The sequence below is a fragment of the Fukomys damarensis genome, unplaced genomic scaffold, assembly GCF_012274545.1.
Source record: "Fukomys damarensis isolate Sample0158 unplaced genomic scaffold, DMR_v1.0_HiC HiC_scaffold_23, whole genome shotgun sequence".
Classification (NCBI taxonomy): Eukaryota; Metazoa; Chordata; class Mammalia; order Rodentia; family Bathyergidae; genus Fukomys; species Fukomys damarensis.
The window spans coordinates 13,929,538-13,955,082 of NW_022900935.1; the positions used below are offsets into that span (position 1 = coordinate 13,929,538).

At 43.9% G+C, this 25,545-nt stretch overlaps 1 protein-coding gene across 1 annotated transcript in view; it reads left to right on the plus strand.

Annotated features, from left to right (window-relative positions):
- Positions 1–25,545, plus strand: part of Csmd2 (CUB and Sushi multiple domains 2) — a 553,879-nt gene that overhangs the window by 85,605 nt on the left and 442,729 nt on the right. Inside the window, 1 exon segment of the mRNA XM_033767260.1 lies at positions 13,299–13,411. Coding sequence (XP_033623151.1) covers positions 13,299–13,411 — 113 coding nt within the window.

The following is a 25,545-nucleotide window of genomic DNA, read 5'->3' on the forward strand; positions in this document are numbered from 1 at the left end:
CCCACTGTATGCGTTTTGGTCCTGCTGGCCACCACTACTGCTCTTAGTCATCTCTAACCTGCTGCTCCCCAAGTGTTATTGCCATTGACCTTATTCTTCTTGAAATACTTTATTTTTCTAGCTGCTGTCAACACTTCATTCCTTCCTTCTCCCTTCATTCAACTTCCCATGTATTTATTTAGTCTCTACTGTGGACCAGGCACTGTTCTAGGCACTGCCCATACTGAGATAACAGGGATGAAGTCCTTGTTCTATATGGAGCTTACACTCAGCAGAGGGAGGTAGGCAATGTGTTAGTCAGCTTTTTGTGGCTGTGATCAAATGCTTGACATTCGCAACTAAGAAGAGAAAAGGTTTACTTTTCCCCACAGTCATGAAGGATATCTATTCAATCCATGGATAGCTGGCCCTGAGGCGGAAACATCAAGATAGAAGAGCACAGTAGAGAAAATCTGCTCAATTCCTGCAGGCAGGAAGAAGAGGAGAGAGGAGAGAAAGGAGGGAAAGGGGGAAGAGGAAGAGAAGGAGGGGGGAGGGGAGAGAGGAAGACAGAGAGAGAGAGAGAGAGAGAGACCTTCAAAGTTATACCCCCAGTGATCCACTTCCTCCAACCATACCCTAACTTCTAACAGCCCATTCAGCTAGGAACTCATCATGAATCACCCCACTAATGAGGTCAGCATCAGCACTCTCACGATCCGGTCACTCTCTGAAGCTCCACCACTGAGCACGTGAGCCTTTGGGTGAACATTTTTGATCCAAATCCTATAATAGGCAATTAACAAAGAAGGACATCAATAAGCCATCTTAGCCAGAGTTCTCCAAGGAAACAGAACAAACAGGAAATTTATCACAAGGTGTCGGCTCTCATGTTATGAACACTGAGAAGTTTTACCGTCTGCAGTGGGCAAGCTGGAGACCCAGGAGACCTGATGGTGTAAAGTTCCAGTCTGAGTCTGAATCAGAAGGCAACAGGGAGGACCCCTCCCCAGCTGAAGTAGTTCAGACAGAGTAAATTTTCCCTTAGTCAGCCTGTTATTCTACGGGGCTCAATGATTGGATGAGACCTATCCAAATCAGGAGGGCACTTGGCTTTACTGTCTACTGATTCGCATGTTAACCTCATCGAGAAATGCCTTCTCACACACACACCCAGAACAATGCTTCACCAAACATCTGGGTACCCATCACCCTGTAAAGTTGGCGTGTAAAATCAACCAACACAAGCCTGCCCTTTGTCACCTGGGCACCCGTACGCTTTGCCTTAAACTCATTGAGGTCACTAGCAAACTTATCATTTCACCAAACCTGATACAACTTTCCTGCATACAACCAAAAAGGCAAGTAACCCCTTCCCCAGAAGAGAAGGCAAAGTCTCTGAGAGGGTGATGTTCATTTATTTTTTTTCTCCTGCGTCATACCAGCATCTTTGGTGGTGCTGCAGCTGACAGTGATGATGAAGATGATGATGAGTACCATTGACCCGGGAACAGCTGCTGTGTGTAGCACATAGTAAAGTGCTGCCTTTACCATGCATAGCCCATCTTTTCAGACCAAGCATAGTGCCCAGAGTAGGCTCTGGTGGCCAACAGGAAGAACATCTGGTACAGGAAGAGGTAGCGGTAGACTCTCTGTACATCCTCTCCACCCTCTTGCAGACATTTTCACCATCTTGAGCTTCCTTAGGATTCCCAGAGCCTCTACTTTCTTCCTTCCCATTTTGGTCTCAGCAGCTGTCAGAGGAGCTGGGTGGCACAGAGTCCTCAGGACGGAGAATCCCATGGGAAGACGCTGCTGGACACTTATTAATATTGGATGACTGTTGTTGTTTGTGTCTTCCTGGTGCATGAGAGTAAAAAGTAAGTTCTTCTGGCTCATGGCAATCCCAGACGGACACCTTCTGAGGCCCGAGGTAGCTCTCTGCTCTTCCATCAAACCCCCTGGGTGGTGCAAGCTTTATGTGCAGCCTTGTTGGAGAGTGGCTCCCATTCCCAAATGGGTGAAGTCACAGGCCTGGGTTTAGAGAGGCAGATCCAAGGGTAGCAGGCTTCCAGAACAGGATGGCCCCTCTTCCTTGAAGTCGCCTTCTCCATTCCCCTCCCCACCAACCTCTTGTATGGCCCTGGATGCTTCAGTCTCCATGATGGATGATCAAGCAGAGTCCAGGTTTCCTAGCTCCTGTGAACGTAAATAATGTCTGCATCTGCTGGAAGGCTGAGTAGTCTCAAAAAAAAAAAAAAATCCCCTCTCTTGGGGAGACTGGTAATTAAGCAGTCATGGCAAACAAGCAGAGGATGAGCAGCAGCTGGTTGTATTTATTTGTTCTACTGTCATGGGTTTGGGAACAATTTCATAAATTACATGGAGAGTTGGGTTTTGTCTTTTCCCTACTTGTGCCATCTTCGTTGCTGGAAGTGACCTCCCCATTCCACCACGGCCCCCAGTAGTCATTGGATGATTGGCTAGCAATGTATCCTTTTATGTTGGCTTGGGCTGGTGATGTCAGTTTCCTTGGGCACATCTCTGTCACCACAGAAACTGTGTGGCATTATAACCGTATCTCCCACAACAATTAAATTAATTATTGACTCCTATGCTATGCCCAGCACTGTTTTCAGTGTTAGGGTTAGATCAATGAACCAAATAGATAAAAATTCCTGCCCTTATGAAATTCATACACTAGGGGGCAAGGTGGACTTACATCAGATATAGAGTGTATCAGATGGTGGTTTTCGTGGAGAAGATGCAACAAAAGAGAATGAAGTTTGCAGTATTAAATGGAATGGTCTTCAAAGGCCTTGGTACAAAAGATGTATAAGCAAAGACCTGAAGAGGATGAGGGAACCTGCCATGCTCATCTGAGTTAGAGATGAAATCTAAAGGAGCCATCGAGGCAAAGTCCATGTGATAAAAACCTGCCAGGTATTTTTGAGGAGTAGGAAGTGGCCATTATGGCTAGACTGAACAAATAAGGAAGACTAGTTGGTAAAAAGGAGAGAGGCACTGGGAGTGGCTGCTGGTAGAAAAGGATTGCCTAGGGCCTTTAGATCGCTATGAAGACTTTGGCTTTTATGTCAAACCAAGTGGGACACCTATGGTAGAATTCCAAGCAGAAAATTGACACGATCTAACTTCAAACAGTCATAAAGGCTGCTGTGTGGAGGGTGGCTTATGGGTGCACACGGGGTGAGTGGGGAGCCCAGAGAGGAGATTATTGCAGTAATTGAGGCAAGGGATGGAGGTGGCCTGATCCAGGATCCTGTAGGAATGAAAGTGCTGAGAAGTGAACGGATTTCTGGATGCACTGATGTAAATGCCTCCTTTTGAGGGTGAACTCCTGGAGGGCATGTCCATGTCTTGGCAATTTCCATTCTTAGAAACAAGCAAAGTGTATGACATTTAATTTAAGGGCATGCAATTAGTATTTGTTGCATGAGTGATTGATGAGCAAAAATTTGAAAATGTTACCAGTGAGAAAAAAATCAGCCCGGAGTCTCTCTTTCGAACCTGTAAGATCACAGAACAAATCATGGGTAATATTGATTTACACTTACCAAGCCAATATCAGAAACAAGACTTCTGCTTCTAACTGTGTTTATTTTTTCTTGCTGCAGGACTTCTCAGAGCCTTTAGTACAATAATGCAGAGGTTCTCCAAATTTCTTAGTTTCAGGTGCCATTACTGCCTCTATGTTATTTCCATGGTGCTCAACGGATAAAAGAAAAACGTACTAGCTCCATTTATTAGGTAGCTAGGTCTATCTACTGTAACTGAATAAGTATGTACAACCTGATAACCTTAGAGCTGTTGGAAAAATAACAAATATAAGTTGAACAAAAACAGTATTCATCCACAAGGCAATCATGTACTAATCTCACACGTGTGTGCGTGTGCACACACGTGTCATTGTGGGACAGTACACACCGTGTGATTGTGGGGCGGTACACACCGTCCGACTTTGGAGTCTGTTTGACATTACCACCCTCATACCTTGTTCCACACTGACTTTCACGTGGCATCTCCTTCATATCACACCAACTACCAAATCCCTAGCTTAGCCCAGATAATGGTGTTATCTGATGAAATGCAGCTTTACGTTGAAACTCTGAACTCTCTTGAGCCAATAGTTTTACATTTCTGAAAGAAATGGTGATGTACAGTATCAGTTGGGTACAAATATCCCGCGTATTCCTTGAAAATCTGCTGCAGCACTCCTGAGCATTTATTGTACAGTTTGGGAACTGTGGTGCTATTTCAATTGTAGCAGTTCCCAAAGACGTTTGCTCATTTTTTTGGGCAAATCTACTCACATCACACTGGAGAGCAGTCTGTGAAACCTGGCTTGGGAACGGCTGGTACAGCCCAGGGAGTGAACACCCAGGACACCTTGCTGCAGAATGAGAAGCTTCAGTTCTGTGGAAAACACCAGTGGGTCTTGACAACGAGTGCACTTAGAACATTTGCATTCTGCACGTGTGTTGCTGCTCCCCTATTTTTAGACCTCAGCAGGTGGGCCTGCTCTCACTCCAGATCTTGCTTCTAAAGCCAGTACACATCCTAGAGAGTATGCATGGCTACACAGAAGCCAGCATTGCTCCCACCCAGCCATTCTTAGCACAGCTCTCTGGGCCTCCAAAAATAAATGCACCTGCAGCTGAAGGCAGAGGTTTGCAAAGCCAAGAGAGGCTTTCTGGAGAGGATAGAACATGACAGAGAAGAGCCTTTGGATATAAATTGTTTGTTTTTTTCAGCTGGTTCAGGTCACCTTTAGAAATGGAGGAGTGGGGTGGTAAATCAGAGAATTCTTAGATCTTGAGACTGCATAAGAACCACCTCTCCAGGCTTACACTCTCAGTTTCAGGGATTTCAAGACCAGGAATATGGGTGCCCTTGTGACTAGTGTAGCTCCATGACCAGCCTTCGCTGGGCCTGGCATTTCCCCGAGAGGGTTCCATAGAACCTCAGCCCACAGGATGAACTAAAAATAAAAGGGTGTAGGACATACATACTGAGAGCACAGAAAGCCCATTTTTCAAAGTTTCCCAGCTTTGGAAGCTCTTGATGAAATGCAAATGGGAATTTCCAGAGAGAACATGTGTCTCTAGGGTGTATGTGTATGTCTATGTACTGTGTATGATTATGACTAATGTCCATCAATTACCTGCAAATTACTAGATGATGCCCATAATGATAGTTCTGTTTTTAGCTTAATGGTTTATGTATCTAACTAGTGGCTGCTGTCTGGAGTAGGGCTGCTGGCAAATCAAAACACTATTTGCCAAGCCTGTCAGTGTGACAAATGTAGCTTACATTTGCTCTTTTATTCCCAAGGTCAATTGACGTGTCTTTTTACATATCACTGTTTGATGTGCTAAGAGCCTTAAATAAGAACCATTCAATAAAGGCCCAATTTGCTATATTACTGTTTATTCCTGGATAATTCTATATTAGTTTGGCTCTTTAAGATCGCAAAGTAGAGATATGCATGGATCACCCTCTGAAATGGGGCTTTATCACTGGGCTTTCTCACTGGGCTTTCTAGATCTTTGGCAGCTCAAGAATCATCTGCCCTTTGGTCTCTCTGGGTTTTGGAACTTCTAAGATCCAGATCAACAGCCGTTTCATGGCTGCTGTGGGAACAGCCTGCGCCTCCTGACCTGTCTTTTCTGGGCATATCACTTCCCAGAGAGGGTTCCACAGAGCCCTGGAGCACACAATACACAAGAATAAAAGAGTCTATGATCAAATGGGTTTGGGAGCTGTTATATATAATCTATTTTTGCCTTGGAGGTTGACTCTGACTTAGCTCATTAAAAGCCCTCACAAGCTCTTTAGTTTTTGTTTGTTTGTTTTCTGAAAAGTCCTGGCTTAACCGCGTTTAACACAGTACTTCCCAGTTCTCTGTTTAATCAATGAACACCCTGAAACACTTGTTGGAGAATAGTTTCATGCAGTTCTGTACCTTCACAGCCTCCACATGCAGTGCAGATCTCACTGTTCTAACTGTCCCCAAGCCTGGTCCCAACATTGGACATCTCTCTTCGGCACTGGGGCTCCCTGTGCCCTCCTAACCTCTGTTACTCTCCTCTGCCCATTCTTACTGGCAGCCCCTTTTGAAGCTCTCTTTGTGCTGAGGTAGTTGGGAGAAGGCAATGTCCAAGGCAGTCTACTTTCTGTTTATATCTGACCTCTCTCCGTGGGTGTGCCAGAGAATAACCAATAAGTTGAGATTCTCAGCCCAAGCCTAATGTCTCTCCCGCCTGCAGCAGGATCACCAGTGACCCTTTTATGGCTGCCCTTGGATGAGCCAGAGAACCTGCCGTTCATTCATTCACTCATTCATTCAGACTACAACTCACAATGTGCAGAACAAACAGCCCAGCCTCATGGGACTTCTAGCTTTGTGAAGGAGATCTGAATGAAGCTATTTCCAAAATAATAACACTGTTTACCCCATTAAACCTCTATCTAGGAAACCACAATTTAGCTCCTGCCCACATTTCCCTCTGGCTCCTATGGCCTTCTGACAGATCCTAAAACTTCCCCAAGTGATCTTGCACGGCACAGCGTGCTCCTCCTCTTGGGAACTGTGAGGAACAAACTCTTTTTAGTGCCTCCTATCTACACTGTGGTAACAAACAACCCTCCACTTGCAATGCCTTAACTCACCAAAACTATTTCCTGCTTGTCTGCATGTTCAAAAATGGTTTTCAGGAGCTCTTGGCTTAAGGAGCCACTCAGGGATCCTCAGTGATGAGGCCCAGGATTACTGCAGCAGGGGAAAGGGAGGAGAAGCCTGCAAAAGGGGCAGAGACCACTCATGACTTCTTTCTAGAAATCGCACACTTCCCAGCTATCTACTTCCTCAGGGCGAAAGCCCAGGACGTGACCAGGCCTGACCTCAGCAGGGGTGGACATGCTATTCCACTAGGTGCCTGGAAGGAAAGCTTGGAAATGCACTGATGCATGGAGAAGAGCACCAGTAAGTTCTGCAAGGACCTAGGAGTGCAGAATAGAATAGTCTGGAAAGTCAGGAACAAATTTTTCCAGAAACAATGTTGAGACTGAATGAGATTTAAATGATAAGAAAGCGTCAATTAGACAACTCCTTCTAATTGTGGAGGGAAAGTGAGAAAACATTTTTAAACAAGAAATAGTGTGTGCGAAGTCCCTGAGGATGGGAAATTAAAATCAGTCATATACCAAGGAGTGGGTAGGCAGAGAGGAAACGATGAGTAATTTATCTCTTATATTACTTGAAATGTGGACAGATGGTAAGAAGAAGTGGACTTTTAGAGTCACTATATCACTATTTTAAAATTCTCAACGAGAAACACCCACCCTTACTCCCCATGCCCTAGACTGCCCCCTCTCTCACGCTTGAGATGCCCCTGATGGGAGAAGACTGGGTGGTCTGGAGCCAGGCTAGAGAAAAAGCAGAGAAGCTGGCAGGGCCAAGCCATTCAGGCCATGTGGACTTTGTCAAGTACTCCATCCACCACCCAAAGAACAGAAGAGGGCCATGGGTGGATCCAGAACCAGGCAGGAGGCAAAGTGAAGGTGCTCGAGGAAGTGGGAAAGGCAATAAACCCAATGAAATAGAAGATACATAATATCATGCATGTAGGGCCACGACACCTGTTTGCAAAATGTAGAGAGCACTGGATATTTTAGAGTCCCCAGGTACAATCACCTGTAACAGTGGGGGCCTCTTGCCACCTTCCATCATTTTACCCCATTTCTCTTCCACCTCTTGATTCTGCTATTGAAGGACGAGTCACTCCCTTCAGTGTGTCATGTACACTTGTCAGAGGAAAGTAGGGACATCTCCACGGCATGTTTGCTCATTCCAGTACACAACATACTAGCTTCCTGCCTGAAGAGTCAGCAGTTTCTCTAAGGCCAATCGCAGACATAATGAATGGGTCGAGAAAGAAAGGGGCTGAGGCTTCAAGTATCCAAGTGGGGAGATCTTCCACTTTAGTGCCTCTGAAGACCCCTTCATGCTGGAATTATTAACCAGCTCTGGGAAATAACAGAGCAGTGGTAAACATCTGATTAGAGAAAATGCCTAGCAAGCTGCAGTTCCATATATTGCAAGTGATAAAACTGTAATTGTTTGTTGACAGTGTGCATTAACTGTTCACAGCTTGTGTCAATATAGTACCAAAAAAACTAAGATCTAGGAATCTTTAACAGCAATGCAAAAACACCATAGAATTAACCTGGGGGATAAAACTAACTCCAGTCAGTCAGCCAGGAAAGTCATTCCCAGAGACATTTTTATGTGAGAAGCCCTGGCAAAGCTGGAGATTCCTCCGTGACACTGTGTGTAGCTGAGGAGAAAGTTCTTCCCACAGTGGGAGTAAGAAGGAGCCCAGGGGCATAATTCTGGTGGACATGGGTGACGGGCAAGTTGCAGCTTCTGTGAATTGTGTGCCCTGGAAGATAACAGCAACTAGGGCCTGTTGCATGGAGCCCTGGAGATAGATCTCGATAGAGGTCTGGCTCTGCTGGGAACAGTTTGGTATTCTGATGGTGAGGGTCCAGTGTGGTGTAGTTATCTGTCCCTGGTGGATATGAATATTTGAGGTGAGGGAAGTGTATCTGATACATAGGCAAATCAACAATAAAGAGACAGGTGAGCGGTAACCTAGGCTCCATCTCCAGCAAGCCCCCATCAGGTGCTGCAGGTGAGGAGGGAGGATTATGGGCGCTGGAATGGACAGGAGGCAGCTAATGTGAGAAGCCTGGCAAGGACTAAGTCCAAGCTCAAGGTCCAATCCAGGAGGGCAGACTTTAGGTCACATTCAATGGAGGGCTGGGGTACTGTCCATAGAAATACAATGATTCTGTTTTATTTTAAAACTTCTAATTCTGAAGATACGAAGACAGTAGCAAAGATAGTACATAAAGGTCTGGTGTACACTTCACCTTGTCCCCTCCATTGGTCAGAGAGTACATAACTATAAGAAAACCAGGAAATTGACATTGATGCAAGGTGTGTGTATATACTCCTATGTCATTTTATCATGTGCAGACCCACAAAACCCCCACTGAGCCAAGATACAGAGCTATTCCATCATCACAAAGATCTCCTTTATGGTCATACATACTTTTTCTCCTTTTGCTGTGTCTGACTGCTGGCAGCCACAAATCTGTTTTCTATCTCATTAATTCTGCCATTTCAAGAATTCTATATAAATGGAATCATATAGTATGTGATCTTTTGAAATTAGCTTTCATTTCACTCAGCATAAAGCCCTTGAGGTCCACATAAGGTCTTACATATATCAATCTTTCACCCCTTTTTATTGCTGTGTCTTATTCCAAGGTATAATATTGTAGTCTGCTTAATCATTCACCTATTATAGGGTAGGTTGGTTGTTTCCAGATTTTGGCTATTTTGAATAAACCTGCTATGAACAATCCACAGGTTTTTGTGTGGATGTAAGTATTCATTTTTCTAGGATACATGTACAGGGATGAAATTTTGACTAGTACAATACAGTCATTCCAAATCATCACCAGCATTTAGTATTGTCATTATTTTACTTTAGCTGTTCAAATGGATATGTACTAGTATATCATTGTGGTCTTAATTTTGCATTTTCTTAATGGCTGATGATGCTGAACATCTTTTTGTGTACTTATTTGCCATCCATACTCTGTTGGATAAAGTGTCTCTTCATGTCTTTTGCTGATTCTCTAAGTTGTTGTATTCCTGCTTTGTTTTTCAATCTTAGAAAAAAAGCATTCAGCTTTTATTATTGTGCTGTTCACTGTAGGTACTTGGAAAATATTTTACCAAACTGAGAAAAGTGTCCTCTGTATTTAATTTCTTGAAAGGTTTTATTTATTTATATGGTCATGAATATGTATTGAATTTGTCAAATGCTTTTTCTCTATCAATTGGTATGGGCACGAGAGTTTTCTACTTTTAGGCTGGTGATATGGTAGATTATATTAATTGAGTTTCAAATATTGAACCAGCCTTGCATCCTTAGATTAAACCCCACTTGGTAATGGTATATAATTATTTTTATATATTGCTGAATTCTCTTTGCTAGAATTTTGTTCAGGATTTTTGTTTCTATTTATGTGGGATATTGAATTTTTTTTTGCCTTTATTTGTCTTGTATTTGACTTTAGTATCAGGGTTATACTGGCCTCATAATATGAGTTTGGCAGGGTTCCTTCCTCCTTGGCTTTCTTGATTATGTTGAGGAGAGTTAGTGTTAATTTTCCTTTATATGCTTAGTAGAATTCCCTAATGAAAACAACCTGCTGTAGTTATTTCTTTTTAGGAAAGTTGAAAGTTGCTAATTCAATTTCCTTAATAATTATGAAGCTATCCAAATTATCTGTTTCTTATTGGTGGAGTTATGAAAATGTGTACTTTCCAGGGAGCTGGTCATTTTTACTGAAGTTTTCAAGTATCTGTGTGTAATTTGTGTTATTTCTTTATTCTTTTGATAATTTCAAGATCTATTTTTCTTAACCCTTGCCAACACTGGCTATTTGCCAGTGTGACAGGTGAAAAATGAGTCTTGTAGATTTGGTTTTCATATTTTAATCTTTATTAGATAAATGCTCTTTCCGTTTTTTTGCCCATCTTTTAATCTTTTATTTATTGATTTGTAAGTCTTCTTTCTAGTTATGAGTAGTAACGTTTTCTCTGTCCTATATATTTTATATAATCTTCTAGTTTGTGTTTTTCCTTTTATCTTTTTACCGTTTCTTTTGTCACCTGTATATGCTTTTAATTCTCATGTCATTAAATCCATATTCAAGATCTCTTTAAGGCTTCTGGGTTATCATCTTGGGTACTCAATCAATTCCAAGAGATAGGAACCAAAATCAAAGTAGCTAGAGAAACAAAACGAAAGAAACAAAGGAAAGAAGTAATGTTGACTTATGGGACTGGGCACTGAAAAGATAGCTTTCTCTGCATGGCTGGATCAAAGATCTCAAAAATCCATCATCAAGCCTCCAACTCCTGCTCAGCTTTCATTTATATCTATGTGGTGATATAATTTTTTTCTTAAGCTCTGTGTGATATAAAAAGACTGCTGCAGCCCCAAGCTTACATTTTAATGATTTAAGATCCAAAACTAAAATACTTTCAGAATCTGTCATTTCCCATGAAAGGACTCAAAATGACCCTGTATGGATTGTGTGGCTTTCTCCTGTTCTCCATACCTTGAACCAGTCCATAAAAATGAAGGGTAGTGTGCCATGATTGATCATTTGCCCAGCTCTGTTGCTGGTGAGCAGGTGGGTTACCAGAATAGAAGATGGACAGGTAGAAGCAAAAAAAAAAAAGGTCCTCTAACTATGTTGGGCTTATAAAAGCTTTCCCCAGCATGATATAGTAAATGTTTGTTTCCTTGTAATATGTGTGGTTTCATTTTTCTACTTGTAAATTTTTAACCCATGTGAGAAAGTGAGAGAGAAGATATGAATATGGAGTGAGGTAGGAATTCTTTTTTGGGACATCTTTATACTTGAAGATGACCTTGAAACTTATTTGGTCATCCTCTTCATGATTGCATTTTTGTCCCTCTTCCTTGAGTTCATTTTGAGTTAGCATGAATCTTACAAGATTAGGGTGGAGGATAGGGTAAAAGCTTGATCTAGTACTTGATTTTTTTGTAGTGGGAATTAAAAAATACCAACTTTAATTTGTCTGAGCCAAATACTCATATTTATTCTTCATGGGTCATCTTGGGCATCAAGATGTCATACAACAATGAGAGGTATAGACTGAGATCCAGGAGTACTACAGATACCTACTACTACCTAGAAATGATTAGGATAAAGGGAAACCTTGAATTCCTTCCCAGTGCCCTGATGGTGATGAGGAGAGGCAGGGCAAACCTGAAAGAGAACATAAAGAACAAAGCTGGACAGAAAATGAACCACTTTCCCTTCACTTGTATGAGTACACTGACATTTTTTAGTGGGCACCATCATGAATGGATACTATGGCAGACAAGTTCTTCCCTAAATGTGTCCTGAGATTTCCAGTATCATTATTTTTAACTATAGTAAAATATTTTAAAAATTACTATCTTGTGCTAAAAACATATAATTTTAGGTTCAACAGTTCCTTTCATTTCACCCATTTCTTTTTTTTTCCATGTAAATTCCCCCAAAGCATATGTAAACATTTTAATTTTAAAGCATGCACAGCATGATTCCACTTGTATGAAATTATTTCACTGAAGATGAACCCATCTGTTGATCTTTCCATCTCTTTGAATATCAGCTGTCAAGAGTGATTATTTCTAGATTGTGTTGGGTTTTTTATTTTTTGCTTTCTTTTTTTAAGCTAGTAAGGGCTCATTTCTATGAAACAGTAGACCCTCCTTTTAAAGAATAAACTCTATGATAAGAAGTATCCACTTTCTGTTAATAGACTTGGATATATTATCCTCAGTATGTGAAAAAAATATCATGTACTAGCAGTTATTAATTGTAAATTCATGAAGAATTCTATCCAGAACTTCAAAAGACCTCAGTTAGAAGGGAGAGGACAGGAAAAAACAGAAGAAGGGAAAAGAGACAAATACAGCAGTCAGGTCTTCAGCTCGGTGGATTAGACTTTGGCTTTGAGAAAGTCACATTTTATGTTTCTGTGTCACAAGATTGCAGATTTCCATCACCTCTACTGAAAATCACTGCACCTTTGATGCCCCTTTGGACCACTTTCATATCCCTCCATGTGTTAGTTAGTTTTCTATCACTGTGACTAAATACCTGGGATAATCAACTTACAAAGAGGAAATGTTAATTTTTGGCTCATGATTTTAGTACCTTCTGTCAAGAGTTGGGTGTTCCCGTTCCTCTTGGGACTGTGGCAAGATAGCATATCATGGTGGAGAGCACACAGTGGAGCTAGCTGTTCACTTTATGGCAGCTGGGAACCAAAATGAGAGATCCAGGTATGTAGCTCAGTGGTAGAGCATTTGCCTAGCATGCACGAGGCCCTGGATTTAATCCCCAGCGTTGCAGGGAGGGGCCAGGGTCCTAAAGTTTGCTCAAGGGCACACCCCAGTGACCTAACTTCCTCCCACTAGGCCCCACCTCCTAATGGTTCCATCACCTCCCATTAGCTCTACACCAAAGACAAAGGTTTTAACACGTGGGCCATTAGGGGACATTCAAAATCTAAACCCTAATACACCTTGTGCCTGGATCAGCACTGCACATCCAGCAAGGGCTCAATAAGTGTGTAACAGATGTGTGGTTTCCCAAGGGGGCATTCTCTCTAATTGCACCTGCTTGTCTTTCAGACTCACTGGCTTTCAGCTGCCAGCCACCATCGTTAGTGCAGCCACCACCTTGTCCCTGCGCCTCATCAGCGACTACGCGGTCAGTGCCCAGGGCTTTCACGCCAGCTACGAAGGTAGGTGCCTTCTGACTCAGCCACAGGAGCCTGGGATGTGGTGTTGTCAGAGTCACAGGCAAGGCCATGCTGCTCCCAGCTCAGGGCAGGTTTCTCTGGGCTCTGAGCTTGTGTCTGTCCTAATAAGGCTGGTTATTAACCAGTAACTCAGTTATTGCAATGGCCTCTACTGAGACTGAGCTTGAAATCAGATACAGTGGTTTATCCTGAGGGCCTGAGACCATCTGCTTCTCCATCCTCTTTCACTGGGTTTTCTTGTGTTTTTCACTTTCAAAATTATGTTTTATAGTGAGCTTAATTGCATGAAGTACCTTAGGTTGTTTTCGAAAATAAAAGAGATAGAAACCCTAAGTAAAAGAAATAAAATAAGCAGCTGTAAGCTCAATATGGTGACTGCAAAGAGTCAGTTTTATATCATTCAGAAAAAGAACAATCAATTTTTCCTTAATAGCATGGATTAGGGTTTTTTAGTTTGAGCTATGCAAATAATTTCCACTTCTCTCAGTCTGTTTAAATATGGTGTTAGAATTCAAATTAACACTAATATCTTCAGATTATACACTATTATTACTATTAACTTTATTATGTTAGTTCAGAGGTGGTACTTCTAGATCTCTGTCATTTCCCTAGGAAATTTACATCTCATTAATAGGTAATTATGCTGCTCTTGGCTAAGACCAGCACTGCTATTTTGTGTTGAGATCATTAATAGGCATATTTTAAGACTGTTAATGATAATTAATAACAGTAATGACATAACACCCTAGTAAAGCATGCCAATTATTTGAAAGCTTTCTTTCCCTTGCCTTTGTTTGAGAACTTACAGGATAGGCTGGGTAGGGTGGCATTGTCCTGTAATCACAGCTACTACCAGTAGGGAGGCTGAAGCCCAAGGCTGGAGACTTTTTGTGACAAGGGTAACATCGTGAGACCTGTTTAAGAAAAAGTAACTTAAATAAATAGTGTTTTTTGTGAATGAAGCTATAGAAGTATAGAAATAGATATTATCTTTGTCTTAGCCAGGAGTACACTGTGGAGAAAATGCAAATCCTACCTCCTCAGCACAATCCACCCCTGGAGGTAAGGGTATGGGGGAGGCAGTTTGATGCTCTGACCTGAGAAATTAAAGACTCCTGAAGACCTAAATTATTTTTAACTGAAGATTCCTGAGAAGACCCCTAAGACAGTTGCATATGCCTTTACCCAAGGGCTTCTGACAACTCCATTTCACTTTAACTGAGGATTCCTAAACAAAGACTTACCTGTCTTTAAAGTGAGGACTCCTGAGATATCTTGACTTACTATTTTTTTTTAAGCAATCAGTTCCTCACAATAGCAAGTCCATGTTTTTGGTCATCTTGGTTCTACTTTCTCCTGGCTCTGAACCCAACTATTCTCCCAGAGTTTGAGCTACCAGACCCTTTCTTAGCAGGGCCTTTTCAGAAGCTTCTTGAATGTCTCTGGACACAGCTCTTTCTACAGCGTGTTGGCCTTGAAAAACTGACTGCTCTTGTGGGTGGGGGTGGGGTCAGTGAGCCTAGGAGGTACTCACAACTCTGAGAGTGACTGACATAGGTCTGTAGGTCCTAGTGGGATCCTAATTTAGCAGCCCTTGCAGATCTTCGTTCAATACAGAGGCTTCGTGAGATCTTAGGAAAAAAGGCAGGCCATTGACTCTGGGCACACTACCCTGTTAGGGGGACAATACCACAACACCAAGCACCTCTCCATCAAACAGAGCAGATTTGCGGACACATTCATGGGCCCTTTGAAAACAAAGGCTTTATCCTATAAGTTACAATCAGTGTTTATAGTTGGGCATCAGGGAGATTGTGAATGCTCTAAAATTAGAGGCCAAATTCTGAGTATATGTGTGTCTTGTTCTTGTTCTCAAGAAAGTATACAGCAAGGGCTAGCAAACTCAGATCCCTGATCACACTGAGCCAACAGCTCATTTTGATCAATAAAGTTTTATTGGAACATAGTCCCACCTATTTGCTTACATGATGACTAGGGGGCTTGCATGCACTCCAGCCAGAGAGCTAAGCTACTCCCACAGTGGCCATATGACCTGCAAAACATAAAATATTTGCCCTCTGGTCTTTTATAGGAAAGATTTGCTGACCCCTGGCCTAGAGCTGTCCTATGCAACAACAGTAGCCATTGATTGGCCCCATGTGATTATTTACATTTAAATTATGATGAAATAAAATTTAAAATCCCATGTCTCCGATACGCTACCTTTGTGCCAGGTGTTTGGTAGCCATGGCTGGCTTGAGGCTACCATGCTGACCAGCATGGACAGAGAACATTTTCGTTGATGCAGAAAACCGTAACCAGGCAAAGCTCACCTGAAGCTTCCATCAGATCCACAAAAGGTCCTATGATGCAAAAGAGATTGTGAAACATTCAGGAAAAATCATATAGGCCAAGGGGTCAGGTCCCTCCTCTCACCTGCCTCAGGCACCCCAGACCTGAGAACACTAAGCATTTTGTAATGGGACCCACAGGGAAGGACAGGACTACCTCAGCTGTACAGGGTGTCAGATCTCTGAGAAGCCTTGCACAAACAGCACCAGTGACTGTATGAGTCTCTGTGCTATCATATATGCAAGATTTTTTGCAAGATTCATGGGATATATGGCTGACTGTCTTCTATCACAGAGTGACGTGGGTCATGGGTGTCTATGCAAAGGAGCCTGGCACCCGTAAGCCAAGGCTGTAGCAATTACCAAAGCCTGCTGGGTTGACTTGGGGCTGAACAATGGGACAATTTGTGCTTTCAGAAAACAGCCAGTCATTTGAATTTTAACCTTTCTAGGCCTCACTGAGGTTAGGGGAGGGAGGAGATCCCATAATCAAGAGGACTCTATGAAGATTTGGCTCTCAGGAAAGGAGGTTGGCTGTGCCCTCCATGGCAGAATCTGCAAGATATTAGTTCTGGGTAGCATGCAGGCAGGCAGACAGACAGACTTTAGTGGTGAAGCCCTCCCCACCCTGCCCCAAGGCCCTGCCAGCCTGGGATGCCCCTAAGCGAGGGTGGCTTCTTTCCATTCTCTGCTCCCCATGTTGCCAGTTCCATTGCAAAATGGCATTGGGCGCTGCCCTTTGCAGAGGCTGGCACCTCAGAATGTCTGCTATCAAAGCGAGCTTGATCCTCCTCCACCCTCACCCAGAATGTGAAAAGTGTAGATAAGGAGTGGAGCTGCTGCTGCGGATTTGGGAGGAAGGTGAAGGCAGGTGAAGGGTGTCTGCTCATGGCTGCTGCCGCTTCAAGGAAAAGATCAAACGGCCAGTAGTCAAACTGGGAGCTGACAGCAGATGCTTGATTTCTAATCCCTGGGGGCATGAGTGTGGGATGCTGCACAGGAGGAAAGGGATCAGCTTGTATTAAGCACTGACTGTATGCCAGGCATTTACAGTACGTTGTCTCATCTAATCCTCACAGCAACACCACGGACACACGGGTGCTATCTCCATCTTACAGATGTGTCCCTGGGTCTCAGGGGAGTTTATGTGCAGCTTAAGGCTACTTAATGGCCAGGAGTTTTAACGTGGCTTTTCAGGCACCAAAGACTCTACTCTTGTCTTGTGCTTTGATCCTTGCAAAACTCCTTGAGTAAGGCAGAAGCTGGTGACTCCAATTCATGGGCAGGTAGACACATGGAGTCAGAGGCAGAAAGCACCCAGGAAGCCTGGTGTGGCTTACGTGCCTCCTGCCTGGCATGGGTCATCCCATGGGTACAGCAAACAGTGTGCTCCAGAGCTCCTCATCGAGGCTCATCGGAGAAACCCATTCTGTAGGATGCCCACTTAATTTGAATTTTAAATTTTAAAAATTGGGATAATTTTTAGTATGCGTTTGTCTCAAATATTTTGTGGGATATACTTAGATTAAAAAATTAACTGTTCATCTGAACCTTAGATTTAACGGGGCTAGCTGAATTTTTATTTTTCTAGATTTAGCAACCTCATTTTTTAGCTCTGGGTCTCGAAAGAGGCCCCAGGAGCCCTCTCCCCACCCTCTTTCTCCTCCTGACTTCTAGGTCTGCCCTGCTCTACTCTGCCCAGGTAGATCTGCCTGTCCTGATCCAGCCCCACCTCGTCATCCCAGTAGTGTACCTAGAAGCACTCTCTGTACACCCACACACATGCACGCAGACACAGATCCACAGGCACTCAGGATTATGCTCTCCGAGCAGTTCTGTGGTCTAGTTAATGAGGCCAACATTTTCTTGTGTTAATTAAAGCAGCCCCAGTTTGTTCTTTCTAATAAATACCAGTGAGGGTGCCATTGCAGTTTGAACATACCACAGTTATTTAACCAGTCATTTTCTGTGGACATTCAGACAAAGAACACCCTTCCGTGTACAAGGTGAGCCCTCATCTAATTATCTTCCAAAACTAAATTTTTTGAAAGTGCAATTTCTGGGTCAGGGTTTGCAGATTTTACATTTTGGTACATAATTCTAAAGTATCTCTAAAAAGATTATACTAATGCAAACTTCTAGCAGCAGTGGGCCCAGACACATCCCCTCCCCTGCGCCTCTGTTTCATGTTAGTGAGTTTTAAATTGGTTTCATTGATTAAAATGGGTGAAAAATGAAATTTCATTTGAGGTTATAATTTGCATTTCTTTGATTATAGGCAAGGTGGAGCACCTGTCATCACTTATGGGCCATTTGTAGATCATTTTGTAAACTGCCTGTCCCAGTTTCTGCCTACTTTCCCACTGGGGTGTTAGTGTTTTTCGTATCATCTTTGTGAGTAGTTTTGCATATCAAGGTTATTAATGCCGTGGGTTTTCTGTTTTCTGTCTGATTGCAGCGGTTTTAATTTTTTGCCGCTAATTTTAATTTTAATTTGTCGCTTTTATGACATCTACTTTTGGTGCCATGCTTGGAGATGCCTTTTGCCATGCCAAGATCAGATAAATATTCATTCAGATGTTCATTTTATTCTTTCTGTTTTACTTTGACTTCTCGCTTTTTAACTCTCTGGAGTTCACTTGCTTGCGTCCTGCTGTGCCCAAGTCGCCTTCTGTGCCTCTCTGACTCTGACCCCTGCTGTATGTCAGTGTTCCTCTGAGGGTAGGGAGCTGGTGGACCTCGGAGGCTCTCCCTCATGCTTTTGTCTTGCTCCCATTGGGGTGTTCTCGCTCCCATCCCAACCCCCAGACTCTTCACTTTCCTAACGCACAACTCTCAAAGGCTGTGTAGGATGGTTTGTGTTTATTCCAGACTGAGCACCATGTAAACCAGAGTTACAAGTACATCAGAAATGTCAATTAGGGGAAAGTCTCTGCAGGTTTTTAATACCTCATCTGGTTACATATTTGCATTTTAGCAGCACAAAGTTTGTGCAGTTGCTCTGGCTTTTCCAGGAGGGAGAACCCATCTCCAGGTGGCAGCTCTCAGTCCTTTAGATCTGTTTAATAGTCTAGATCTCAAAGCAGCTATTTCTTGGCCTAGTGAAATCAGACACACTGTGTTCCTAGTAGCTTTCTGTCAAAATGCAGGAGGCTTCCTTAAGAATCCAACAGATTCTGTTCAACTTATTTTCTCAGTACAAAATCTAGAAGGATGAGGGACCATAAAGTGAGAGGAGATATACCAAGGATTAAGATCCCAGGTTCTGGATTCAGATCTTACCTTGTCCTGTGCTTGCTGTACGATCTTGAGAAAGTCACTTCATATCTTTGAACTCCAGCCTCTGTGCCTATAAAATCGACTGACAATAGTAAAAGTATAGTATACCTAGTCTGAAAATTTGGAATGTTCAAAAGTCCCAAACTTTTTGAGTTCCAATCTCATACTACACTTGACTTCATGAGGCTGGTGATGGTCAAAACTCAGATGCACTAAAAATATTCTATATAAGTACCTCCTGGCTATGTGTTTAGGGTATTATAAAGCGTAAGTGAATTTTGTGTTTAGACTTGGCTTCCCTTCTCCAAGACATCTCATCATATACATTCAGAATTTGGAAAAATCCAAATTCGGGAGTGGTTCTGGTCCAAGGCATTTCAGATAATGGATGCTCAGCCTGTGTTTTCTTTATAGAGCTGCTGTGAGAATTAAGGAAGAGAACGCACACATCACACGGTGTACTCAGCCTGGCAAATTGTCAGTGTTTGATAAATGTCAGCTAATTAATTAAGTCACTCTCATCCGAACCTTACCTGACTGAGATTCTTTAGGAGATGGAAGAACTCTGTCAGCTCCATAGGTCACCAGAGCCCTACCCCAGTGCCCTGGCTCGTACTCCCTCTAGCTGTTCAGGTGTGTCGAGTCTCAAGGCAGACCGTGGCTTCTTTGGGGAGGGAGCAGAGTCTGTCCATATCCAGGACCTCCAGCCTTGCCCAAGGATGTGTGTATGGGGCAGGGAAGAAGTTTCAGGCCTGTCACATTGGAGCTCAGGAGGTCAAAAACAGAGGCTACAATCTAGGGTCATTGTAGCCTCTCCCTCTTGTAGTAGAGATGTTTGGCTTTCAAGCAAAGGGTCTGGCATCAAGTCCAGCAGGCCTTCAACTTTGGGGGCTATACATTAAAAGCTATGAAATGCATACAAATTCAAACAACACAACATGTCATTAATTCATGGAGTTCACAGATGTCTTAGCCCCATAAGAGCTCTCAGCCCACCCAAAGAACTGAGCCCAGACAGGCTGACATCATACACACAGCTGGTGTTAGAGACTGTCATGCGTGGAGCTAATATTTATTGCATGCTTACTGTGTGAGGGCCTTAATTGTTTTTTTATCCAGGCCTTGTTTTCAGTCAGAATTTGTGCCCTCTGTCCCTCTCCATCTCCCCTTCCGAAGGGAGTAGAGAGGAGGAAGAAGGCTCAGTAGAGTGTCTCTTCTGGAAAGACATCTTGGTATGCTGTTTCGTCTGTTGGCAGTTGGTGAATGTCATCTGCACACAGGAGCACAGTTCGTTGGAACTGGATCTGACAGACCCGCCATGAGGGTTGGACAGATGGAGGAAGAGCTTATGGTTTTTGCTGTGCTGGGAGAGGTGCATTTGCTTGGGGACAAAGTACACCTTTGTGGCTTTTGGAGGTACGGATGGTTGAAGGTGAGCATTCCTCTGTGTGCACAGGGAAAGAGGTTTAGAGTGGGAAGTAGAATCCAGCCATGGGGGAGATGGGCCCCTCTGGGTTTATTCCTTCCACTAATTCATCCGGCTGATTCTCCTCTTTCGGCCTCAGCCTCTGAGATAATTTCCTCATTCCGAGAGTCCTCCAATTCTGAAACATTATACAGACATCTCCACATTGGGCTAATGGAAGCTATTTGATAATGTATGTATGTGTGTACTGAATATTCGATTCACACCATCAGGCCACTCTGGCCAGAACAGCAGGGCTGCTGAGGCCTCCTCCAGGGCAGGAGGTGACGAACGTCCATTACCTCTGCCCAGGAGGCACGGTGTGTGCTTCCTGAGCAAACCTGCTTCATTTCCGATGGCTCCGCCTTGGGAGTTGGAGAACATTCGTTTTAATCAGTACTGTGGAGTAGCAAATTAATACACAGAGATGTGACATTTGAGACAAATTGGGCAGCACTTCTCAATAAGTGGGGAATCAGGATGATTTTCATATCATATCATGTCCTCAATAATCCCACAAATAGTTCATCATGCATAGTGATATTTCCCCCCTTGAGGAAAGGGTATTAGCATAGCTCTGAGATGATATTATGCCAAGCTCCCTCTCCATGTCAGGGAGTGATGTGAGGCAGGGACATGTCCAGTGAATGAATTGCCTTCAGGAAAGGTGCACTCTCTTTTCCTTCTCCATCCCCATTCATCCATCCATCCATCCATCCATCCAACAAATGCCTACTGAACATTTACTACAGCCAGTCCCAAAGCAGGCTTGGAAGAGGAAGAAGGAATCAGAAGTATCTTCCCAAGAAGCACGGGCTCTCAGAGTGTCACAGAGGAGTTAGAGCACTTCCATCGGGGCCAGAGAGGTGGGGGTTCAAACTCTGGCTTGTCTTCGTGCTCTCTGTAAGATCTTGAGCAAGACTCTCAACTCCTTGAATGAGTTTTGGCAAAGCAGAAAGAGAAACAGATCTTTGTGTGGTTGTAATGAGTTGTAAAGGAGTGGAGGTACGAATTGTGCCTGGCACAGAGTCACTGTTCAGTAGAAGTCATTTTTCTACCAGGTGGAGAAAACCGCTCCATGCCTGGTCAGGTCTCTGGAGATCCAGTTGGAGCTCTGCTGTGTCTTTGTGTGACTAAGGGCAAGGCATGCACGTCGCACATCCTTCCTGTAAGGAAGGAGATAACCCTCTCTTCTTTTCCGGAGTCAGGTATTCATGCTAAACCACAGAAAACACCTAGCAACACATTTGGTGCATAGTAGGAACACAGCAAATAGAAACTATTGTAGCACAGCATGGTGTATCGTGTGAGAGTGAAAAAAAAATTCATTCCTTGTCAAACCTTTTCCCTCTTTAAGGGCACAGCTGTCACTTACTTTTTGTTTCCTCAGCCGCCATCACATCTTAGTCTAGAATTTAGCACACAGTGGGGACTGTGCGATGATAGCTCGTGCTTGCTTCTCCTTACCTGGATCCTTGTGAGTCCCTACACACAGGGCTTTCACACAAACCAGTACAAGTGGCTGCTCCGAGAGGACACAGTGCCATGAGTATGTGGCTGACTGGATGGCATATACTTTGGGTTTTAGTCCTCATCTCTTCTCTGCCTGGATATGATTTTGCAGTATGCAACATGAACAACTGTGGAATGATTTTGCTCCAGAACCTTCCTAAGGAAAATTCAGAAAATAATTAGGTATCAGGATAGAAGGATATCTAGAGAGCTTTTATTAAAAACCCTCTAATTGCTTCCAGGGTGGAGTCAGAACTCCCTTGCGTTTGCCTTGCATGCACAGTGTCCTCCTCCAGCCTGGACTTTGTCCCTTCCTTGGACATTGCCACCCTCTGTCTCTCCAGTCATCCTTCAGATGAGTCCCCTCTCCTACCCCCTCTCCTAGTCTCTGCTTCAGCTGAGTGAACTCAGGAGGCCAGCCCTGCATGGCGCCCCACTGTGCCCTCCTTGTTCCCTGTGCCTCTCTTTTCATCACATGGGTCCCATCCTCCTCCAGGTGGCCAGGACACTCAGCAGCACTGAAGCACGTGCTCAGAGGTCTACAGGAAGAATCAACTCTCAAATCAGCCAGTTGGTAGCCAGTGTGCAACTCTGAGTGAGTCATTTACCCTTCTCCAACGACCTTATTGTCATAGAGAAACAGTAACAAAATAAACTCTACTCCATGGGATTATGGTTGGGAAGGAATTTAGCAACACCTGTCAGGTGTCCCGAACTGCCTGGCATGGGGCATGCACTCACCCAGCAGAATCTGAGCCATTGTGGTCACTGTTCACAGGTGCGCTAGCCCAGAGTCTAGCCTGTGGTAGGTGCTCAGTAAATGCTAAATAAATATGTGAATGGATAAATGATGATCTTACCCATCATATCAGACCTAGAAAGAGAAGGAGATTTGCTCAAGTTACCCACTACCATATTTCATCGACTCTAATATGCTCTTAGTCATAAAGTACAGTTTTAGTTGGCGTGCCACCAAGAAAGAAAAAAATACCACCAATTAAAGTGTGACATAGCATGGGATATGAGACACATCCTAATTTCAGAGACATTATGAGAAGGAGAAGCTTGCACCTAGAACCAATGAAATATAGTAACTGTTTAATTGCTTTTGGACACCCCTCAGCCACCCCAATGTCCGCTGCAGCCCACAGCTCTCTGATAGTCAGGCCTCCTCCTGTTCAACATTCAGGTGAAGGCTCTGGGCTGTGCAATCACCTCTTAATTTATTCTCTCAGTTCCAAGTCTTATTACTTCTCAATTTTCTGCATTGAACTCTATTTAACACCTATTAGCACAGGTCTTCAGCTGATAAATGCCCTTTTTCATGGGAGGCAGCAGGGTGCCCAGGCTAGACCCTCAGCACAGGGGTTGCAGGACCCAGAACATGGCTTGTTCAGGACCACTGTCAGTCCATGGCCAGCCTCGCCCATGATGTCCCATTGTGTCATTGAGAAATCGCTGAGTGGAAAGTCAGATGTGATCTGTACCATGCAGGGAAAGGATTAGCCTTCCGCTACTAGTCTGGCTGAGATGACAGCTAGCCGGGCATAAACATCTGTCTGTTTCCTGAGGTCCTGGGTCCGGTGACCGCATAACAGCTTCCTCCAGTGACCTCACCCTTGGGTGTTCAGAGAATGAGTACCTTTGTGCCACCTCTTCTTGGGGTGGCATTCCTCCAGCCCATGAGCCAGCATCCATGGGGAGAGAAGGTAACGGAAATGTCACTGTGACAGTTTCGAACTCCCTCTACCCCTTATTCATTGCTAGTCTGGGGGTGATTGGCCACAATTTTGGGTATTTTGCAGCTTTCTCTTTGCTAGAGTGGATAATTGAGGCTGAACTCACTGACATTTCACTTTAACAGCAGTTGGGCACAGTATTTCTGTTAGGGAGAGCTCCTGATCTGGAGATCAGGCAACAGATAGATCACATCTCTTTTCTCTTTCTGTTCCTTCAGTTTCAGGGGCTGTTTCTCAGCCCTGTATCCTTGCATGAGCCATAACCTCCATGAGCCCAGGGCCTCTGAGATGGAGAAAATATAAGAGCTGGTATTTGTGGAATGACTTTAACATTCCCTGCAGTGCCATGGGGCTTGGCAGATACCTGTTGTCACCACCTCTGAGCAAGGCCTTGAGCCCTTTTACGGCTTGTATCGAGATGTCCCCCGAAAGCCTCGTGTGGTCATAGGTGGGGAGTTTTGAAGGTGGCTGGATTAGGGTGTGTGAATGTGGATTAAGAATAGGATACTGGGATTAAGGATATGGATAATGGAAGCCCCGCCCTGAGTATGGCTGGCAGCAATTAATAGACTTCTAACTTGGATGGAATATAAAGGGACAGAAAGAAGGCGGGCTGCTGCTACTGCTTGCTGCCTTCTGCCTGCCACACCATGGACTGTTTCTGCCTTCTGCCATGCCACTCTGCTTTGGAGCCAGATGACGTATGGACTGAAAACTGAGAGCTAAAATAAACCTTTCCTCCTTTAACTTTTCAGTGTCAGGTATTTTGTCTCTGCAACAACAAAAGTAACCAAGAGTCCCATTTTACAAATTAGGAAATTGAGGTTTAGAGAAGTTGGGTACCTTGCTGGATTATCCAGCCCATGAGAGTCATCTACAGTATGAGAATCAGCTCTCTCCTCTATGTGTTACCTCTTAAAATGAGTCCTACTTTGGCTCTTGAGGCCTGCCCCAAGGAATGGGACAGTGGCATGACGCTGGTGATTTCCCAGGACTGTAATCCCCAGATCTAGCCTTGCTGTGGCTCTGTGGCTGCCCAGGGCACCTGTGATGATAGCTTTGCTTCCTGTTCTGTGACCCTCCTTTCCAGCTCTTCACTTCCTGTTTCCCCCTGCAGACCTTAATCCAGACATCTTCTGGGAGAACACGGCCAATCAGGCTTGGTAATAAGTTACATTACCAGGAATTGGTCTTGCAGAGTGGAGGGACGCAGAGGAATGGGAAAGCCTCGGAGGAATGTATCAGCCTCAGGACTACCATGCATTTGGTTCCCTTTGCCTGTATTGCTTCGCCTGGTGGTTCCATAGCTCTTTCCCTACTCTCATTCTGGCCTCTGATCTAACATCCCCTCCCTCTCTGTCATCTCGATACATCCAGGCTTTGTTTGCTTATTGCCCAACTCTCCTGTGAATGTGAGCTTCCTGGAGTCAGAGGCTTTGTCTTCTTTACATTGCTATTGTTGTTCTCTGCTGCATTCTTAGGCTTCTAGAATAGGACCTGACACATGCTAAAGGCTCAGTAAACATTTGGCAAATAAATAAAGTCAAAGACCAGGAGAAATAAAGGATAAATATTTGAATAATTGCAAGAAATCTCAGAGGACAGAAGTACAGTCTACAGAAGGATTCACAGCAAGATCTGGGGTAGCCTGGGGCTTGAGCCATTCATGCAGGACCTGAGCTGGGGCTCTATTTGCAGAGAAGGACAATGGACAGAAAGCTCTACAGACTGAGAGCTGAAATAAACCTCTACTCCTTTAACTTTTCAGCA